Source organism: Budorcas taxicolor, chromosome 9 (assembly GCF_023091745.1).
Source record: "Budorcas taxicolor isolate Tak-1 chromosome 9, Takin1.1, whole genome shotgun sequence".
Lineage (NCBI taxonomy): Eukaryota > Metazoa > Chordata > Mammalia > Artiodactyla > Bovidae > Budorcas > Budorcas taxicolor.
The window spans coordinates 63,031,142-63,053,336 of record NC_068918.1 but is presented as its reverse complement, the minus strand read 5'-3'; the positions used below and the strand labels follow the sequence as shown (position 1 = coordinate 63,053,336).

The 22,195-nt window shown below is 37.4% G+C and overlaps 1 protein-coding gene across 9 annotated transcripts in view; it reads right to left on the bottom strand.

Moving 5' to 3' along the window:
• The window catches only part of EYA4 (EYA transcriptional coactivator and phosphatase 4), a 364,174-nt gene that overhangs the window by 4,646 nt on the left and 337,333 nt on the right, over positions 1 to 22,195 (bottom strand). For 6 of the 9 annotated variants that reach the window (XR_008199925.1, XM_052646010.1, XM_052646009.1 and 3 more), the window contains 5 exons: positions 13,715 to 13,804; positions 7,406 to 7,464; positions 7,138 to 7,298; positions 4,517 to 4,631; positions 2,433 to 2,554 (listed from right to left, as the gene is read on the bottom strand). Coding sequence is in view for 8 of the 9 variants with exons in the window: in XM_052646010.1 (XP_052501970.1) it covers positions 2,433 to 2,554; positions 4,517 to 4,631; positions 7,138 to 7,298; positions 7,406 to 7,464; positions 13,715 to 13,804 (547 nt within the window). In the remaining variant the exon portion in view is untranslated. Of the gene's footprint in view, positions 1 to 31; positions 133 to 2,432; positions 2,555 to 3,401; positions 3,534 to 4,516; positions 4,632 to 7,137; positions 7,299 to 7,405; positions 7,465 to 13,714; positions 13,805 to 22,195 lie in introns of those variants that run through there. The other 3 variants (XM_052646006.1, XM_052646011.1, XM_052646014.1) reach the window with 2 other exon arrangements.

Genomic DNA, 22,195 nt, shown 5'->3' with positions numbered 1-22,195 from the left:
ATAAACAAGATAAAGTTCAGAGTGAAGTTACCTGGTTAGCGGCATGCTCCTCATCTCGGCCATCTCCAATCACAACATAAGTTATGTTAGTGCCAAATCTGGACACTATACGCTCAAAACAGCTTTCCTTGCCTGAAAAACAATGCACTGCTTATTCTTCCAGCCATTGGAATCATTAACTTAAAGATTCATAAAGTGTTAAGTTACTTTCTCTTGAACATATATCACTTAAACTAGCTTGCAAACTCTGGGTTATGAAATCAACAAATATGGTTGAATATTCTAAATTTTTACTTGAGACTGATTATTAAACAAATGTATTTCACACTCCAAAAAATGTCAGAAAGGTTAGGCATCTGACCCAAAGAAACATGTTTATATCTTTCATTCTACCTAAAGAATACAGGAACAACGTTACAAGCAACTATTCCTTTTTACATTTATTTGTATAACTATGCATCAATTTTATCTAGTTTGTCTTCAGTAGTATAGACAAATCAGCTAAAAATATTACTGTGGAATACTGAAGGTTCACCTAGAATGAAAGAGGAAATACTAAGATATGGGTTTACTGTGATAAAACAACTCCTTTCTTCAAGTGGCTGGAAACTAGTTTGCTCAGATTAATTGTACTAAGGGTGCTGTCTGGGCCACAGTACTGGTGACACTAGCATCCTCTGACTGCACCATGGGAACAACACCACGATTTCTACAGGTTCTTTGTTTTTAAAACACTAGCATTATGCTCTGAATTTCTTTCTCAGTATGTTCATGCAGTCATGGCTACCTCTGCATTTTTTTTTCTTATTCTGATAGTTCAGAACTCCAAAAAATACTGACTTACAGGGAAAAATAATTTTTTTTTCAGATTAGATATAAGGAACAACTTAGTTTTATTTAATAAGAAAGACTATTGACCTTACTAGAGGAGATGTTTACATCTGTGTAAAACTAATTTATCAAAAAGCAAAATCAGGTTCCATGTAGTACTCCTGCTAGCATAAATATACACATTTATATATAAATGAATGGTGTATGATGTCAATACCTTTAGACTATGAAATTTTTGCAACTTGTTTTATGTCCTTGGATATGTTCCAGTGTCTCTGAGTTTATAGTCTATGGGAACTTGAATAGAATTTGTATCCTACTGTTCTATGAAAAATTGTATAAATCTTAATTATGTTGAATTGGCTCATGGTACTTTTCAGGTCTACTATATCCTTTTACTTGTCTGTATATTCATGCTATCAATTTTTGAGAGTTTTATATTAAAAGTCCAATTAAGACATCTTAATTCAACTACTTTAAGAAGTTATAACATATAGAACTATTAATATATGTAACTTTGTTTTGTATTTTCCAAGTCTCCTGTAAATGTTTTCATAATTTAAAAAATAAAAAAGAGAAAAAATGATTGGATTAAAATAAATGTTAAAAAGCAAACAAACAACAAAAAAATGAATGGGATTGGTATTAGAGCTCTGAACTGCAATCCTCAGGACAACCAGGAATTTATGAAAGCTTGGCCCTCTTTAACTATACTCCGCAAACAGCTGCAGCTGGGGGCTCTTTCTGCCTGTGCCAATATCAGAACTGTGCAAGGCCCAGGGAGGTTATTTTTGGTCGGGGATTTTAGGATTCTGAACTCTTGTCAAGCTGCCAAAGCCCAAGTTTGTTGACCTTCAAGGCACATTATACAACTCATCTATTTCCCCAGGCATTTCCTTGACAGACAACAGAAAACAGGAGTTGTTTTCTTTTAACTCTTTCAAGATGGCAGAAGTTGATGAGGTTTTGTTTCTGAAAGTTTATTAGAAGTCTCAGCGCCTGTGAAAGGCACTTAAAGTCAAAGATGGCTCCATAGATAGCTGTGATCTAAATAAACAAGGTGGTAGTTCTTTGATTGCTACCAAACTTTTTGGGAAACGTGTATTTTCAGCCATTCACATGCTACAAATGTTCCAAATGTATTTTCTGATTCATGAAACTTTTTCTCTCTTGAATTAAGGATAGTAGTTTAATTCATCTGATACTCCCATATGATGCTAAAATGGTATTTTTATATTAGATCTAGATTACTGCATATGCAAGATATAATACCACATATATTTATTAAAATATTAAGCTCTATGGCTAAAGATACTATATATTATTTAAATAGCGTGTGCCATAATGAATACAAATAAATAATATAAATGTATATATAAAGAGTCAGATACAGAGTTCAAAATTTCTTAGGCAACAGCTTTCATAAAATTTACACATGCTTAAACAGTTGCAGACTGTTTGTTACCTGAGCTCTGCCAAATTTGTTTGATATTCTAATAGCCAAATGGATGAGAGAGGGAATCATGGGAAGACACACATTAAGAAAATCCCCCAAACACAGATCTGAACATACTTCACACAGTTAGAAATAATCCTCTTACCTATTTTAGTTGCACTGTAAATATTCTCAATGGGAAAAGCACCTCCTAAACTATAGAGTAGAACCTTCGCGAGCGCTGGGATCAGCTGGGTTGTTGTTACCAAGACATTTACGCAGTTACTCCTAAGATGGGGAGGAAATTGGCATATTTGTTTTCTAAAGTAACGTCTACTAGTGCAGATTTTAAATTATCACTGTAATCTTTCAATTCGATAATAAACACCCCCTGATAGGCCAACCTTTCAATGTTCAATGGTTGTTCATGGTGCCTATCACTTAGTAGGTACAATGCCAGATGCTGGGAATAGATCCCAAAATGTAGTGAAGGAAAATATGCATGCATTTGCTCTGATACATAATTCAGCAACGACTGGTATAAATGTCTGCTTTCCTGATGTATTTTGTGAAATTTACCAATAAGGTGAGGATGTGGATAATGTCACAAATTTCATGACAAATTTCAAAACCACCATTGCATAATGACTTCTTTTTCCCCTTCCTTTCCATGTTATTCATGTATTTATTTACTTACATACATTTATGTTTCATATGCATACATTTATTTATATCATATACCCATGTGTTTAAAAATGATTTATATATAATATACTTTGGGTAACACAGAGATAATCTAAACAATAGCATAATAACATTTGTTTCTGATTATCTAGGAGACTTCTTTAAAAATAATGAAAGCACCTTCTACTGTATTTTACACTCGATTTCAGACTGCAGTCCTCACATCCCAGCCTCCTTGACCTTTGGTCTCCAGGTCACCGTCACAGAGATCACAAGGCAGCAAATCCCATCTTAAAACAGCTTTAATGTAGACAATTCTTCCTCCATGGAGCCAGAAGCTCCCTTCCTAGATTCCTACTCATTGGGACCAACTCTCTCCTTCATAGATGGAGAGAGAAATGTAACTTGTTTCCAGCTCAACATCTCAAGCAGTCAACATCGGTAACTTTGTCCCACTCATGACTCTTCCTCAGATTAAACTCCTTGGTTTCTTCCTCTGATTGTTCCTTTTATGTAGTTTCCATGGCCTAAACACTTCTGGCCACTTTGTTGGACACAAGGTGCTTCAAATATGTCACAGTCCCTGTTGGAATGAGGTGCCCAGAACTGAGCAATGTTCTCTGTTCTGCTTGCTTAGCCCGACCCGGGAACTCTACCGCCCCTCCCTTACCACTGAGCCTCTCTGCTTCCAGTGCAGCGGCTCATCATAACATGCGGCTCAAAGTCTCAAATAGGGTTGGGGGCACATCTGTCTACTTCTGTGTTCTGAATGCTAGACTCTCCTTTTACTTTGTTAAGGTTTCTCTGAATCTTGATTCTACCAGTCCAAATATTAGCTCTTCTCTGAATTTTGTTTTGCTAAGCACACTTGCTAAGCACAATTCTATTTATTCCTCCACACATTTGCTAAGCATAATTTTATTTATTCTTCCAACTCAGAAATAAAACTGAGGAATAGGATAGAACAAAGATTCTTCCCCACCCTATTCAGCTATCATGTTCCAGATTTATATTATTTTATTCATTAGTATTTATGGCACATGGTATGCAACTCATTATGTCTATTCAATTCTATTATCTATACTAACAAAAGTCAGCATTTCATTGTTCTGTTCAAACACAAAGGTTTCAAGTTATTTAGGAGCTTTCTGTTGCTTTTTGGATGTGTTGAATTATGTACATTATCTATAATGGCCTAAAAGACTTAAAAACATGCACAGATGATAAAAACAATGTATATTTTTGCCACCATCTTCTGTATTTTGCCACCAACAGAGTGCTTTTTAAAAAAAATTTGGAAGTCAAATGACATTCCCATGGGATTTATCAAGGGTTATGAGGCGAAATGGATAAAAAGCAGCAACCTCCATTCTCTATACCCCTTCCCACCACACACACACACACACACACACACACACACACACACACACGCACGCACACACAGAAGTGTTAGGTCCCTTCAACCTCTAAAACAAGGCTGGGAATTAAAATATTTTGATACATGCTAGACTACTAGAAGGACATCTTCAATACAATTAATACAGAAACTGCAACAATGAGGCTTACCTCGTACTAATAATTGATAAAGATTTAAGTGCATTTGTTAGCCAGGAGTCTGTCAGACCTTCGATCTCAGCCCTCAGCTGCAGCCATGCATCTCTCTTGGCCGGGCCAAGAAGTCCTGCAACACGGAAAAGCAGGGCAGAGTCAAGAGATCAACATTTTTCAGGGATGCCTCGCTTAGTCTCCCTTCTGTCTACTATGGATAATTTTTATTCCCATCTATATCAAAAATAGAGACATATCAACCCTGATCTTTCATGTCAGAATTGATTATCCATTCATTCATTCCACAAACATTTACTGAACAACTTCTACATGTAACAGTCTGGGTTAAAAACTAGGGATATAACAGTGAAGGGTGGGTCATAGTCTCTGCCTTCACTGATCCTAGAATCTGGCACGGTTGACGTCAGTCACTGGAGGGCCTCTGACAACTCCCCTGCTCGGGTCCCACTCCAGTAGACTGACAGAATAGGTCTAGCAGGGGAAGTAAGGATTTACCAGCCTACGGATATGAATCCCAAATATTGTGACTGTCAGAAAATGTTTACCTTCTTAAAATTTACAGCTATTACCACTTTGAAATAATAATGACATTACCACATGTAGCTTTAGAATTTTTTAGAATTTGTTTCTAACATTAATGCTGAAGCTATTAGAAATACTTTGCTTCATAAAAAGAAGTTGAGAATTTGAAAATCCTAAAGCCTGTGACAGAGCTACAGATGATGGCTGAACATTACAATGGCATTAGGACAAGAAAAGAAGTAGTTAAACTAATTTTATAGAGAAAGCTTATGCTTTCATGATGAAACAAGAACATGTAAATTGACTTAAAAATAGTTTCTTATTTAAATCCTATTTCAGAATACTGAGTACATATATATATATAGGTGGATATTTAGGTAGATATTTTTTAAATCAAAATTTCTAGTTTCTATCAAATCTCATTTGTCTTTATTTCAATAAAGAGATGCTAACATATCACAAAATGGACTCATATCTCATTGTTTAAACTTTTTCAGCTATAAGGTTATTTACTAGCAAGCTTGTTAATTTTCATATAATTTTAATAATAATAAAGATTGAGGGCAGGAGAAGGGGATGACAGGGGATGAGATGGTTGGATGGCATCACCAACTCAATGGATTTGGGTATACTCAATGAGTTTGCGTAAACTCCGGGAGTTGGTGATGAACAGGGAGGCCTCGTGTGCTGCGGTTCATGGGGTCACAAAGAGTCGGACACGACTGAGCGACTGAATTGAATAATACCCTTTAAGAGGGAAATAATAACATACTTTAATGAGAAAAGTTAATTCAGATTTCCCAAAGGGATATTTATTTTAAAGTTGAACTTGTTACCCTCAGTTGCTTTTAAAGAGAGTATCTATTTATTTGGTTTTGCAAAAAATGTCTTACATAGAATGTTAGAGTGAATTAGGAAACATGTTTCTGAGTTGTCTGCCTAAACGGCTGGGCAAGTCAGTAGACTGCAAGAGCCTGGTTCTCACTTGGAAATGAAGAACATCCATACCTAAGCTTCATTTTGGTTTTAACATTATTATTATCCATGGTTTTACATGTTTTCATTGTCCTGTAGTTACAGAGTATCTACTGAACGTCTTATGTGCTTCAAGCTAGCTAGGCACTGGATACAAGGCCAACAGACACAGAGTCCACCCTCATGATGTGTATGGTGTAATATACACCATACATGAAAATTTTATTTATTATATTGCATTCTATGACATATATGTGAACATACACATGTAGAGCATTCACAAATATATTTAACTGTCTTCTTCAGTTTTAGATTCTGGTTTATACTCCTCAATCATCTCTCTTTTTGTTTAAAAAGTGAAACAAACAAAAAGCCCTAGGAGAAGAACCTTAAATGACCTCATAACTAATCCCTAGGATTTGCCCACCCTAGGATTTTGGTGACCTAAAACTGATCCTAATAATAGAGATCATTAAGGCTTATTATACTAAGAAGCACATCTAGGATCTTAGTTTTGATATCACAGGTTTTGATATTACCTGTAATTTATGAGTGAGTATAAAATGGTTTAGTTACTACCCACAGAACATTTGAACTCTTAAAAACCATGATATACATGGCAAAGATAAACTGACAGATAATATGCAATTTTTGAAAGGATAAATTTAGTCGATGTCTTTGGAACAACATAAAGCGCTGCTTGTGCTTATTTCTGATAGGATTCCAGAAAGGTAATGCCTGCTAACAACTCTGCTTCAATGACTGGGGCTCTTGTCTTTAGATAGGTCTTCTTTCCATGGCTTCCATCAGGTCCTCTGTCTGGTTTTCACTGGGAGTGTCCCAGCTGAAGAAGGGTCAAACAAATGTCCTGCTATATATCTTGACCAAACACCTGGGCACAAAGAATTCCCCAGTCATCTGACAGTGCTGTACACTTCACTGTGCAGTCAGATTTTTTCCCACCAACTCCAAGTAACTAAAAATTCTGGCTTACTCTCATCCATCATGAATCCTTGGCAATTTATTTTACAGAAGGATCATCCTTAATACGAAACTTGAGACTGTAGTTCAAATTGTACATCTATCTGCAGTATCTTGATTAAATGTAAAGCCACACATACCTCCCACGTTGTTCTTGTAGGTGTTGTATAATTCTTTTACTCTTCTGTAACGAAAAGCCAACTTCCTCATCCAGTCAACCCCTCCTCTTACACCTGTTGGCAAACAAAGGTTTGCACTACTTGCAGCTGCATGGAAGCCATCAGTTGCAAAACTGTAGGTACTGCAACACCCAAAATACATTAAAAAGAAATAAAAGAAATAATTACATGTGCAAAACTTCACAGCTGAATTTCTGTAGGAAAGAGCATACTGAAAGGTGTGGCTTACCTTAAGTCCTGCCCATTGTCATCAGAGGAAACATCATCTATGTGAACTTGATCACACTCCTGTTAAAAACATTGGAAGAGTTGTTTTTCAAAGGATGCTAGTCACCATGTTTGAAGCTTTTTCCATCTTTCCACTTGATCAGGCTATGGCCAGAAGAGGGCAGCATTTGCCCACCCTTCCCGCCCTCTCATGCTGGGAAATGGCACTATTTCCAACCTACAAAATCTAAACCCAGACGAGGGCCTTAAAGCCTGAAGACAGAGGGCACATGGGTTTCTTTAGAACAAATGAAAAATTAATTTTAATCTTAAAATGACTGATAAAGAAATTTCTTTTGAATCTTTACAATCACCATTATGTTACGTTAGTCGCTTAGTCATGTCCGACTCTTTGCTACCCCAAAAATAATATTGGTGATCACTTCCAGTCATTTCTGTTATGCACACATAAATATGAAAGCAAAGCTAATCTGAAGATACTCAAAACTTATTTGGGCTGGACACTTCAGTGGTGTTCCCTGGTAGCTCAGTCAGTAAAGAATCTGCCTGCAGTGTAGGAGACCCAGGTTTGATCCCTGGATCTGGAAGATCCACTGGAGAAGGAAATAGCACACCACTCCAGTATCCTTGCCTGGAAAATCCCATGAACAGAGGAGCCTGGTGGGCTGCAGTCCATGGGATTGAAAAGAGTCAGATACAACTGAGTGACTAAAACTAACCCCAGTGGTTAGTATTATGTATTATTTGTTGAGCAGCAACAGAGGGGCTTGATGATTACGGTGTTCTGTGAGATTTCTATGACTTCCTGGTTTTTTGCAGGGTGAGTGATACCATGAAAGAACTATGGTGATATTAGTTTAAAAGTCCTGGTCTTTCAATACAGCAAAAAGCTGATAACCATAGAAGCTGGTGGGTTTTTTCTTTTTCTTTTTATAGCTTGTTTTTAAATCTTTAAGCTGAAAAGAATACTGCAAGTAAAAGGGAAATAATGAAGATTTACCATCTTCAATGTGCTACAAATTCAGAGGAAAACAGACTTTAGGTATATACATCCACATAATTGACCTGTTATAGCATACTCAAATGGCAACTTTTTGGAAAAAGAATTCAATTCTTCTTTGTTGTTCTAAGACTCTTTTTCTATCTTCAAATAATCTGCAAAGCTCCACTGAAGAAGTACATGATATGAAGGTGGAATCTGGCTAAGGCATTTCAACACTGAGAATCTATTAATACTTCGCGGTGGCTCAGACGGTAAAGAGTCTGCCTGCAGTGCCAGAGACCTGGGTTCGATCCTGGGTTGGGAAGATCCTCTGAAGAAGGAAACAGCAACCTACTCCACTATTCTTGCCTGCAAAATCCCACAGACACAGGAGGCTGTGGGAGGCTACAGTCCATGGTGTCGCAAAGAGTCAGACATGACTGAGTGACTTCACTGTCACTTTTCACTTTCAGAATAAGTATGGTTTTGTCTTCCAGACCTCATTTTTTTCTCATCAAATTATTCTAGCCAAACTCACAGAGACTGACTATATATATATTAAGTGCTTATCTTTCAAAATCAACTCTAAAAAATCATTACATTTGAAGATAAAATGCCATACTAAAGACTTCTCAGCTACTATTTATAATTATTATAGGACTTGGAAGTATCTGACAGTGAAACATTTAATATCTCTTTTCCAGCTTTCTATACTTGAGTATATTAGATCCTGCTTCAGTGTGAGGATAAATTAGCTGGCTCAGGCTTCTTTTAAAATATGAAACTTAGTGAGTACCTCAATCAATACAATTTTAGAAGATAATTTGAAAATCCAGGTAAATTAATCTTAAAGATTCACATGAGGAACATAAATTATGGGTTTAACTTTTTAATAAATACATTCACAGATAAGGGAGGGTCTTAAAAGTTAATCTGACTGGAAGCTCCCTGAGCGGGCTGTTTGGGTCACCTGGATAAACCTACATTTAAAGCATAATCTGGCACAAAGCAATCACTCAACAATTCTTTGTTGACTAAACGGTAGAAGTCTACTGCTGCTGCTGCTAAGTCGCTTCAGTTGTGTCCAACTCTGTGCGACCCCACAGACGGCAGCCCACCAGGCTCCCCTGTCCCTGGGATTCTCCAGGCAAGAATACTGGAGTAGGTTGCCATTTCCTTCTCCAATGCATGAAAGTAAAAAGTGAAAGTGAAGTTGCTCAGTCATGTCCGACTCTTAGTGACCCCATGGACTTCAGCCCACTAGGCTCCTTCATCCATGGGATTTTCCACAAATGTAATTCAAGACAGAATTACCACAATCATTTAAATGTTCTGGCGTAAGTTTATGGTGATATAAAATATTCTAAATATTTTATAGAATATAAATATCATAAAATATGTAGATGGTAAGGGCTGTAAGAAGATATATCAAGAGTGAAGGAAAGGGCAAAAGAACAGAATGTAGGCTGAGGCTGCAGGACAGGCATTTTTAAAAGGTTCTTCCCCATTTTGACTGAGTATTTGTTGAAAAGGGCACAGCTCAAACTTTAACCCAAGAAGGCATTAGGTTTCCAGAAAATTCTCAGGGAAAAGCATTATACCAACCATAATAGCTGTTAGATTGAGCTCTAAAGGAAAGGGTGAGATGTAACTGGTAAGTATGAAAGTTAGAAATGAAAGTTCTTCCAGAATACTGAGGTAGCAAAGCAGTTCTAGATGACAAGAATTATTTCTTGAGTTGGTGACATTCCTGTTAAGTATGAAGACCAAATTAAACCACCATTGAAATGGAAGCATGCAAAGTTGCTCATTCCACCGAGGTTCTGAAATCTTTCATCATGTAAACAATTTCCACAATTTTACCATAAGCTAATTATATTAAAAATCAGGGTTCTTATGAATTACATTGGTAATTGTAAGTCATTTCTTTATCTAATACTCTCTCATCTAATTTTTAGAGAAATTCCTCTGACATTTCAAGTATTAACTCACATGATTAATTTGTACATTTTGCCCTCAAATTTATTTTTTACTCTTGAGGACATCAGTATATCAAACTTACTGGACCGTGAGTTCCATATTTGAAGTTATGTTTGAGGTTTTTCCAAATGGAACTTTTCTTTAAATTTATGCCTAGTTAACTATGCTTGTTGACTCTGGACCTGTGCCTGAGGATTACAGTCCAGTGAAAGAAACCTGAACTTCAATCACTTACATTTTTAGAAAAATCTAAATAATTGTTCTTCAATTAGCATTCACTCAGAGGAACTTTACAAGAATTATTTTGACTAAAACCTAAAATACTAAAAAGAGTTTCATGCTTTGGCTTTAACAAACTTTAGTGTAAGAACGCAAGCATCTGGAATAATTCTGGCACTAATCTTAAATTCTTTAATTTTAGAAGGTCTTAGAAGGTGACCGCAAAGTTGTCACTGATCTTTATCAGTTATAATCCATAGCAGTCTTCTCTCACTTTTGTAAGCCCAAACTCCTTGATGCCTTCTCTTCTGGAAGTTATTTTAACTGAAATAACATATTATTTAAATGGAGAGCATCCACTTCTTTGGGGCAGCAGAGTGAGCATCTGCCTTCTCCACAGTTGGAAAGGATGTAGTGAAGTTTCTTTTAAGAGGATTTAAATTTGCATCTTTCAAGGAATTATGTGAGAGCAGCTGTTACTACACATGTTGCAGTTTCTATTGAAGGGTTTGTCTCACATAGATTTTTAGGTTAAAAAAAGGAATCCCCAGAGATTAAATGCACAAGGGGGGAAAAACACAATAAGCAAAACATGGAGTTATTCTCTTAAGGAATTCTCTTTAATTCTCTTTAACATACTTTATGTCATTAGAAGCAGACAAAGAGTAATACCAGTCATGAAGCTCATGCCAAGGTTTGCTTGTAAGAGGTTTACTGAAATGAAAACCTGGGAGAAAGTAAAGTTTCAAAATCAGATGCAGAAGGATAGTGGGTATGTATGTAACTGGACTGAATGATTTTGAAAACTATAGATTTTGTTAGTTTTAGTATTTGTTTATCTCACTTAAGTTAGTATAAGCCTTTGAGTTTGCTTGGGCCACTTGGATGTGTGTGAACATGTGTGTGTTTCTTGTCTGAGAACTCAATTAATTTATATACAGAGACAAAATCATTTCTTTGATTCAGTAAGTTATTGTTGGATATTAAGTTTTAGTGGTTGAGTTGAATGGAATTTTTATCACATTCTAAAGCACAACTAAAAAGCTATAATCAGAGAAGAGAAAGTCAATACCAATATTTTCTCATTTACTATTTCTACCAGAGATCCTGCTGGGTATTTTAAAGATATAGTTTATACAGTATCTAATCCAAAATAAAAATTCTTAAAGCAGGAGAGCCAACCATATGTTTCTGATATGCCAATATTCATGTCAAAATTGCTAAAGGTATATTTAAATTCATCATACACTACTTTCAAATTCTCACTTTAGTGTTCTATTAGAAGTTGGGTGGTAAATTTATTCCATCTGGCTTCAAAAGTACCACTAAGAAACCTAAAGGGTCATTTATTCCATTTATGTCTAGTAAAAAATAATAATTGAAATGAAATAAAGCTATAAACTTGGGTAAAATCACATTAAACTTCTTTTCTGTGTGTGTGTTTCACAGATTTGAGATGAATAATAATTTTAAGAATTCTTTTTCAGAATGAGACTTATCCTCTTTACCCAAAAGAAAAACCAGTAAGTTATATGTTATCATCATACATGTATAAAAAGTTCAAGTTCCTAAAAGGTTAAAGTATGTTTTCTATTATCCTGTGTATAAAAAATCATTCTGTACACTAGACAGAAATAAGTAGCAAGGTTAATTTATATCAGGTTTTAGAGAGGTGATTATTATTTCTTATTATCTAAAACTAGAAGACTTGCCCAAGAATACTGATCTTTCATACTGTCTATTAAAGAAAACAATAAAACCTCTCTAAACAGAATTTAAAATTTTATTATCCAGTAAAAACAGTGACTCAATGAAGAAAGAATAAGAAAGAAAATGCTATTACATGTATTTCCAGCCCATACATTTATGGGATATGCTGAACAACATATCTTTTACTTGAGATGCCTTAAAACTGGGTTTAAGACCTTGTCAATTAAAAAAAAAAACACAACTTATTTAAGACACTGACTAACTTGGCTTATCTTCCTCTCAGTTGTCTGTTTATTTCAGCATGGTATGGGGGCTGAGTACATGTTTTGGAGCCTGGTAGATTCCAAAGTTTCAAATCCCAATTCTACCACTTAGCAGGTAAACTTAGATGTGATTTTTATGCTGATGGACCTTACAGTATCTTCTCTACAAAAATTATATGATAAACGTATTTATTACAAAAGGTTGGTAACTGATTAGAGGAAATGTCAAACACAAGGTGCAGATTCAGTAATAACAAATCCCTATCTTCATTCATACTGTGATTATAGGTAAACACTTTAATTTCATTGTGAAACCAGGAGACAAAAAAATTGAATGGATTTGAATGGATCATTTAAAAAGAGAAAGAAAAGTCTATTTCAGTCTAGTTGTGCGAATCTCTTCCCAGTGCCCATGCTGCTCGGTTATTTCACATTTTATCATCTAAATACGTAATGACTCAGACCGTTAGCACTCAGATTATATACCTTATTACAGTACTTATTCAGCTATCCTGAGGCTATATTTCTTGGGTTCTTTCAGTTTGTTGTTACTGCTTTTACCTTCTCTTCATTTAAGGTTGGAAATGAAAAGATAAATTAGGAAAAGAGAGGAAATAAATGCAATCAAACCGGTCAGAAGTACTACATAAATAGTTCTCGCAAGGTTTTATCCAGAAGAGGAATAATAGGGAATGATAATGACTAGCATTAAGTTTCAGATTGTCTATAAAATTTAATGACCCATGACAGCACTAGCAGCACTGTGACTATTGTGCAGTCATTAACCTAAATTGCATCCTGGTTAATAATCTGGAAAAGCTAATGTTGATTCCAAAGACAAAATGAATTGTGGCTGAGACACTAAAAGGACCAGGAGCAGCAGATAGGGCTGTATTGTATGGGACAGCAAGGCAAGACCTCCTTTCTGAAGACATTTCTATTCTCAGTGTATGCCAGTAAATATATATCTTTCATGAACACAATTTAGCTTTTGTTTATTTTGCGTATACAATGTCTCCCTTGACAGAAACTTTACTTTTCTCTTGAGCTAAATTTCTGTCTTTCCAGGTGTTTTTCAAGGTTATCTGCATATAACTAGAAAAGATATGAGTTTTAATAGTTGGATACAACTATTCTTACCTTTTAAAATTCTTACCTCTAAATCATTAAAAAATAAATGTGTATCAGCAAGATTAAAAATCATTTCCTCCATTCGAAGTCCAAGGGTTACAGCCATGGGGGGATCCTGAAAAGGAAATGCACACAGTATGAAGTAGTTTTTAATAATAACTGTGGTTACTGAAAATTATCTTAAGTGCATATGGTTGTGGGGATGGGGAGACTATAGGGATTTTTAACCTAAGAATGCAAAAGATTTTCCTGATTAACAGAAAAGATGCCTTTCTAAAGTGTTATCTAAAATATGCTAGATATACTGATACATCTGTGAATTTACAGGAATTGATATGCACAGAAAGATGACTCAGATATGCTTCCACATAAAGCTATATATTCATGAGAAGAGGAGGAAGGAAGCAAGCTGGTTCATAGGAGTTTACATATACTCCACAGAAAGTCCTTTGGAGAAAGGTAATTCTCCACTGAAGAATGGAGTGGATCTGTTAAAAAGAGTAAAGGACATCCTTTTAAGAATGACAACAACTAAGAAGTGGAAAAGAGAGAGAAAGGAAGATTTATTGGATGTTTGTAGGATCTGAGCAGGCAGTGCTGTTTGGAGTGGGATAGGAAGAGCTGGTAGAGATTGATGGGACCACACCTTCATTATTAACTGCATTCTGATCAACAGACAATATTTATCTGAATCTTTATAAAGTATGATCTCACCTGCACTTGACTAAGGATGAAGAGGGAAGGGTGGAGGATGACTAAGAAACATTAATTCAGTAAATGTAATACATAAATAAATAAAAATAAAATATATACATCTAGAAGTTTAATGAAAGTAAGGGGATTAGCAAAAAGTCAAAGTGACTTAATTTTTGTTTACAGAAACCAAGAGATTATACAGCAGCAAGGAGCTGAGAATGAAAATCAGAGTTGGTACTTTACCACAATTAATTACAGTTGAAAGACTGGCACAGAGGTGTAAAACTTTATTTTTAAAAGTAAGGAGAGTTTAGGGCTGGAGCTAAGTAAATAATTCATGCACAAGCCTTGTGTTTAAAATTACAAAGTTGGAAAGATCTCTAAAGGAGAATTGCTCTGGATGTGACTCTGGAGATGAGAAAACAAAAAGTCTGGAAAGAACGAATCTTCAGAATCTGAGACCAGAATGGGTGTTAGCGAGGCGAAAAAAATGGTTTCAGATGCAGCTGACAAGTCTACAGGATACTATTGGTTTTGGCTGAGAAGTTATTTTGGAAGACTTTGGAGGCTGATTTGGGTTGAGTGGCTGGGCTGGGAGCCAGATTGTAGGGATCTGAGGACAGAGAACCACACTTGTGTTTTCAATGATCTAATAAATGGCATTTCAAGAAATGTATTTAAACTTGGGGAAATGTAATGCTAACTTCAGTTCATTTTATGATAAGGATATACAACCCAGGTCAAGACTAGCATTATTCATATAGACTCCCAAACTTACTCTACTTAGCAAGCAGAAGACTCTCTTCAGTCCACACCTATATACCAAGAATCATTCTTTTCTCTTTTACTTCCAATATGTTTTGAGGGGGGGAAACCTTAGCGTGTACGCATATTTGAAGCGTCATTCTCCTATTCTGTAGTGATGAAATGTACAGAATAGGAATTGAGTGCTTAGAAGGAAAGTGGTCACTGAGATGTTGAGCCAAGCTAAGACTTGATGTGGGAGAAGATGAAGAGAAGACAATCATATGTTGGGTGTCAACATAATATTCTGACTGCTGATGTCTCTTTCTTGGAGATCTCTGTGATTTCACAGCTAGACATTCTCTTTTCTCAAAAACAGAGATTCACTGTTCACATACTTGATGGCATCTTGGTATTGTGTCCTCCGGTCAGTATTACTCTACTGCTAAACTCATCTTTCTTCCAGTGACAGGATCATTTGGAGCACCCAAGTGCTCCACACACCCACACACCCAAAGTGACAGTGAAAGTCGCTCAGTCATGTCCGACTCTCTGTATAGTCCATGGAATTCTCCAGGCCAGAATACTGGGGTGGGTAGCTTTTCCCTTCTCCAGGGGATCTTCCCAACCCAGGGATCGAACCCAGGTCTCCCACACAGCAGGCAGATTCTTTACCAGCTGAGCTACCAGTCAAGCAAGATCAAATAAATTCCTTTTCATCCAACAAGTATTCATTCAAGATCAAGAAAAAAGAGATTAAGTGCTCATTTTGTGTCTCAAAGAGTTTCAAAACTCAGAGTGATCTCCTGCTCTATTTCCTTCAAGTATAAAATTCTTATTTCTCTTTGTTGTTATTTGTGTTTTGTTGCTGATGTGGATGGGTAACCTCTGAAGGAAAAATGTTTTTTTAAAAATTGTCTTTTTTCTGTTAAAAAGTCCTATTTCTAGTCTCTTTTATTATGAGGGGGATGGGTGTCGGGATTGAATAGGCTAATAACACAAAAAAAGTTGTAAATATTCTGTCTAGTCATGGGACCATGAACAAAAAGCCTACAGAAATCTCAGGAAAAATCAAATGTAATTATACCATGAAAACACATAATTCCATTAGTGACACTCTATGCTTTTGAGGAATGTTCACTGATGCAAGACAATAAAACCGAGCTCCACAGGACTCCGTTATGTTTCTGATGATTACTGCCCCAAAGATATGTATTTCAGACGGAGGTTCAGAAATGTCTTTATAGGAAAGGCTTTCTTTCTCAAGACTAGATTGCTTAAAGTCTTATCCTATCATTTGCCAATTTTTCTTTTTTAAGTTTTAGATACAATTTTTAAATTTCTTATGTTCATGCCTCCCATTCTTTGCATTTACAGGTCAGATTTATGGGAAGGGGGAAAACATACTGTTCCTCTTTGATTGTTACTTTCATCGATGCCACGCTTCTGTAGTATGTAACTCTCCACGCAACCCAAGCAGTGATAGGAAAATCCATAAAGAATGCATTTTGGGCAGCCAATGGACATGCAAACAAATATAATTTTTAAAAAACCAACAGGAATTCTCCAACAAGGAAGTCTAGCATAGGATATGATGAAAGCTGTTGTTGAGAATCGCACTGGAACGCATCCTGTGGCAAAGAAGGGGCCGCTGGTTTATTTCTTGAGCTATGGCAATCCCACATCACACAGTCTCCTAGAGCCAGGACTCAGTTAAGCATTTTGGCTAAACATCATTTGTTAACTGGGAGAGTTTCGGTTTGAGGTCTGCCTGAGTGTGAACTAGCTATATTTTGCTAAGGTTTCGAGAGAGCCAGGCCTGTTGAAAGCTATGTTGAAGGCCTGGCGCAGAAGGGCTACGAACAGCCTTCCCATAAGCCAAGGAAAACCATGCTTGTAAGAGGTGCTGGTCTTGTCTCTAAGAGAAGGCCGAGTAAGGGCTTACTTTCATATATCTAATATTACTCCCCTCCCCTCCAGCTTACTAAGTCACTGGAATAGCTAACTCTAAGTAAGCAGACTCCAGTGCCCTGTTTTCCAACAGAAGGGCCCACAGATGTAAGATTCCAAAAAGATGAGCAGGAATTTGGTGGAGGTCACTCTCATGTTGGGCACCCTCTCCCTCGCCAGACCACCAGCCAGGAGTTGTCAGAGCCTACAATCCCACGGTTTTATCAGGCATTTGAGAGTTAAACATATTTCTGAACTGAACCCAAGTTTTATACAGAGATGTTTGCTCGTTTTCATTAGATGTTTGTAGAATTATGGGCACTTTATGAATCAAGGGTTACTGCCTTTTCTCAGTTTAACTGTAGTGAGTGTTGAGTTTAGGGTCTGGAATGAAGTGACAGTGAAAATTTGGATAGAGGGGGTAAGCGGGATAATAAAGGCAGTAACAGGGTTTTGTGGCAGCTCTGATGCCTATTATACATGTAGAACAGTTCCAGTCAGCTCAAAGTTTCATGTGGGGCAAACTGAACCTCTGCCAATTGAAATTTACTCTGTGTGTGCTCTATGAAATACTGAACCTATGCCTAAGACATCTGTTGGAAAGAGAGAGAGAGACAAGAGGCCCAGAAACAGAGACAGAGAGGAGATGAAGAGAATGAGCAGCTCTTGGCCCTCAGCTGTGTGCTTCTCAGCCGGATGTGAACACTGTGGAACAAAGTCAGGATCAAGGACGGCGCTTCTCTATATCAAAATTCTAACGCCTATTAGCCGTGTTAGCACCGAGCATGAGTTGGAGCCAGACAGTCTGTCTAGGGGCCTCTGCCCTGCACTGGCCCATCAGCTGGAATTCCTCCTCCAGGGACACACTATAAAAATATCTCAGGAGAGGCAGCAATTATGTATTTTTAAAGAAATGGGTTCTTTTTTTTTCCCTAAAGAACTCAAGCTCTTGGAACAGTTACTCCCTGGAGACCTGAAGCAAGTTTGTAGACATGTGCACACAGAGGCCAAAGATGTGCCAGTTCATTACAGGAAAAGGAGGACAAACCAGCTCCACGAATCAAGGTGGAGACAGCTGGTGGGTTAGTTAGAATACAGAAACTCTTTTCATCAGAGACAAGAAATGCCACTGACATTCAGTTATGAATCAGAAGGGAAATTTTGCAACTGAGTTGTTTGTCTCTAATGGACAGCCAGTGGGCTCATGGGTTCTCAGGGGGAATTGGAGAAAGGTTTCAGCAACATTCATGTATTTAGCATGTATTTATTGAGTGTCTACTACATGTCAGACATGATCAAATTCTGGACAGAGAGCAGAAAATTAAATAAGCAAAGTCCCAGCTCTTATGGGATTTATTTTATTACTGGATGAGCCCTCTGATAAATTCATGGACAAAAGCCCAGGAAAATATTCCAGGTGGTGAAAAATCAGTCAGCAGACACAGAGGGTATGGGGCTGGGTGGTGAAGACTCATGTAAAGAAAGTGCAGGGGAGGCCTTTCTCAGGAGATGACAGTTGAGGATAGGGGCCCTGAGAAAAGGGAGAGTTTGGCCATGCACAGGTGAGGCAGCTGGGGATACCTGGAGAGGCAACACTGAGGTCAGTGTGCGTGGGAGAGTGTGAGGCCGAGTGACCCAGGTGAGGGACATGACGTGGGCCAGGAATTTTAATAAAGAGGAAGTGCTCCCTGGATCCAATGCAGGTGAGAGAGACCCCAGGAAGATAAACCCTGAATCTGGCACGCAAGTCACTTCTCAGACTTGAAGAGAGTTGTTGGACTGGCAAGTGAGGGAAGAGCAGAGAAAGTGGGTTGTGACTGGAAAATGGCTCAAAAGGCTTTGCTGGTGATGGGACTGTTACAGCACACAAAAGACGGCCTAGAGGGGTAGGGAGGCTGGGAGGGAGGTCCGAGAGGGAGGGGACACACGTATACACATACTCTATGGTTGATTTACATTGTACAGCAGAAACCAACACAACTTTGTTAAGCAGTAATCCTCCAATTAAAAATAAATTGTTAAAAAAAGAGCGATGGAAATAATCCAGAAAAGTGGGACACTTAGGACTCAGGAAGGAAAGAGGTCTTTTCAGGAGGCGATTCACTGGATAAGTGAGAGGGCCTGGAGCCAGGGCATGGTGGGGGTGCAGAGAGCAGGAAAAGAATATGGTTACGATGCAAAGATAAAGTGATTCTTCCAGTTTGCTTTCTTATCTTAAAGTGATAGAGGAGTTTTGTGCAGAATGGAGACAGGGGCTTTGAGGAGGTGAGAGAAGAGAAGGTTTGAAATCATAAGCTGGAGGAGTTAGACCAGCAGTGCTGGGACCCACTGGAGACTTGGGGCCACATTCAGCCGCTTGAGGTGCAGGTAGGGTGTTGGGCAAGGTTTTCTGTTTCTTTTGGTGATGTTTTGTGTGTAGTTTTTTTGTTCGCTTGTTTGCTTTTGCAAGGTGGGTCTGATGGGGAAAAAGAGGGATAAAGATGATGAGACTTTTTGCAAAAGAGGGGTGAGAATCACATCCAGGATTGGGATGATCACGTCTAAGGCTCAGGCTCTCCAACTTGACCACATATGAGAAACAACTGAGGAACTTTGAAAAATCCTGTCTCCCAGGCCACTGCCTTGTACCAGTTCAATCAGATATTCTCTAAGGTGGGACTCACACACCAGCACTTTGAGAGCTCTCCAGTGATTCCAGTGTACTGAGAATTCTCAGTCCAAGACTGAGAATCAGCTGAGTAAGACCTTACTACTCAAAGTGTGGCCCACAGACCAGCAGCCCTGGCATCAGCTGTGCACTTCTTTAGAAAGGCAGACTCACAGAACTATCCCAGAGGTCTACTGAAGCAGAATCTATAGATTAATAAGATCACCTGGTGATTCATTCACATGTTAATATTTAAAAAGCACTGATCTAAGAGCTCTCCTGAAGGTCTGGGACTGTTAGGGAAGACCAGAGCTAGCATGGCCTTCTGGCTTCCTGGGAGTTAAATCTCTGAGATGCTCCCAAATGACTCTTAAGATGTGAGCCAGTTTGATGACTGAGTAGAATGATGATTCTGTATAATTTCTCGGGAATTAAGATTCCCTAGAAGCCTGGTGGGCTGCCGTCTATGGGGTTGCACAGAGTCGAACACGACTGAAATGACTTAGCAGCAGCAGCAGCAGCAGCAGAAATAGTTTAAAGTTATGAATAAGAATGCACTGTCCCAGTTTCATCTCCATAAAGATCTTCTGTGGACTTAGGGACCAAGTGACTTGCGCTGCCCCTTTTCTTAGTCATATATCCAACTGTTTGTTAGAGAGCAGGTAAACATGAAAAGCTAGCAAATGTTTCCTCTCTATTAAAATGATTTGTTCAAAATTCAAGTGTTTGATGTAAGCATCATATTTGTAATTAGATAATAGTCAATATTAAGTAATCAGAAACTATAAAAGTAATATTACACAGCTTATCTACTACTACTAGCTTCTATTGTTTAGATCAGAAGAGAATCCAATGAATAAAGCCCACCCATCTTTATTAAACTAATAACAGATTGAACATACTTTGAAGGGAGTTACAGCAGTACTAATACGCTACAACTAGAACTGCTATATTATATACCATTGCTATTAGAGAGACTTTGGATTAATGGAACTTGCTTCCAGCCTATAATATGTCACAAATACTTTAAAATGTAAAAATAGCATAGTATTGTGTCTATACAATACATAATTTAGAGCATAGCACTTGGATAGAAAGGGAAAAGTTAAGGCAGTGGCAAGAAAGACCATGGGAGGATGACCTAGAAAGCACAGGACGGAGAGAAAAATGATGGAGATGGCAAACGACGGCAAGCCTCAGGACTTGGAGAAAGGTGGATGCATACCTTAGTGAAAGATTGTAGTAAAGATAAGTGACACATGAATTTAGACAAAGGAGAGTTGATGATGAGTTATGTAATTTTAATAATCTCATCTGCCCCTCCAACTCCCCAAGATATGAGGCTGAATGTTCATTAGCCGAAATCAATAAACTGAGACTGAAACTTTAGGGAAGGTTACAAAAGGTGCCTCCAGAACTTGTGTTTTTTAAGAAACAAATTACTGCTTATATTTCTCATGTATTAGTTTCAAGTTTTGCCATCTCTAAAACTCCCTCTGAGGATTTGAGAAATGTCACTATCTTTGATTTAGCTTTACTTTTACGTACGTATGTACAGTTGACCCTTGAGCAACAAAGGTTTGAACCATGTAGGTCCATTTATATGTGGAGTTTTTTTCAATGAATATCTGGAACTTTTTTGAGATTTGCAATAATTTGAAAAAACTTGCAGGCTAACTACATAGCCTAGAAATATAGAAAAAAATATTCTGAATTTAGGTATATCATGAATTCATAAAGTATAAATAGATACTAGTCTATTTTACCATCTAATACCATAAGATACACACAAATCTATTAAGACAAGTTAAAATTGACCAAAACTTTTGCACAGACCATTTATGATACCGTTCACAGTCAAGAGTAATGTATACAAATATAAATATGTAGTATTAAACTGTAACTGAAATAAATTAACTATAGTCCACATTGTGCTACTGTAATAATTTTGTAGCTATCTCCTGTTATCTGGTGAGCTCAAGTGTTGCAAGGATCTGCCTGAAATGCTGAGTGATGCTAATCATCTCCTTGTGAGCGGTTCATTTCTCCAGTAAATTGGATACTACAGTAAAAAGTGATCTCTTTGCAGTTTTCGTATATTTTGTGTTGTGTTTACTGCAATACCATAAACCTTAAACAACTCCAGGGGACCCAAACGACGTGCCCCTAGTGATGCTAGAAGTGCACTGAAGAAGCAAAGTCATGACATGAACAAGAAAAAAACCTGAATTACTTGGTAGGTACCATAGTTTGAAGTCTGAAGCTTTGCCTGCCCTCCATCTCAAGATAAATAAATCCAGCGTAAGGACTATTTCAAAAAATAAAGGAAATTTGTGAAGCCATGGTTGCAGCTACACCAGCAGGCTCAAAACTCTTCTTTTTTTCCAGAAATATCTGTTTATCTCACAAAGAAAATCCAGCTTTGATGTGGGTGCAGGATTGCTTTAAGAAAGCCATACCTATAGACAC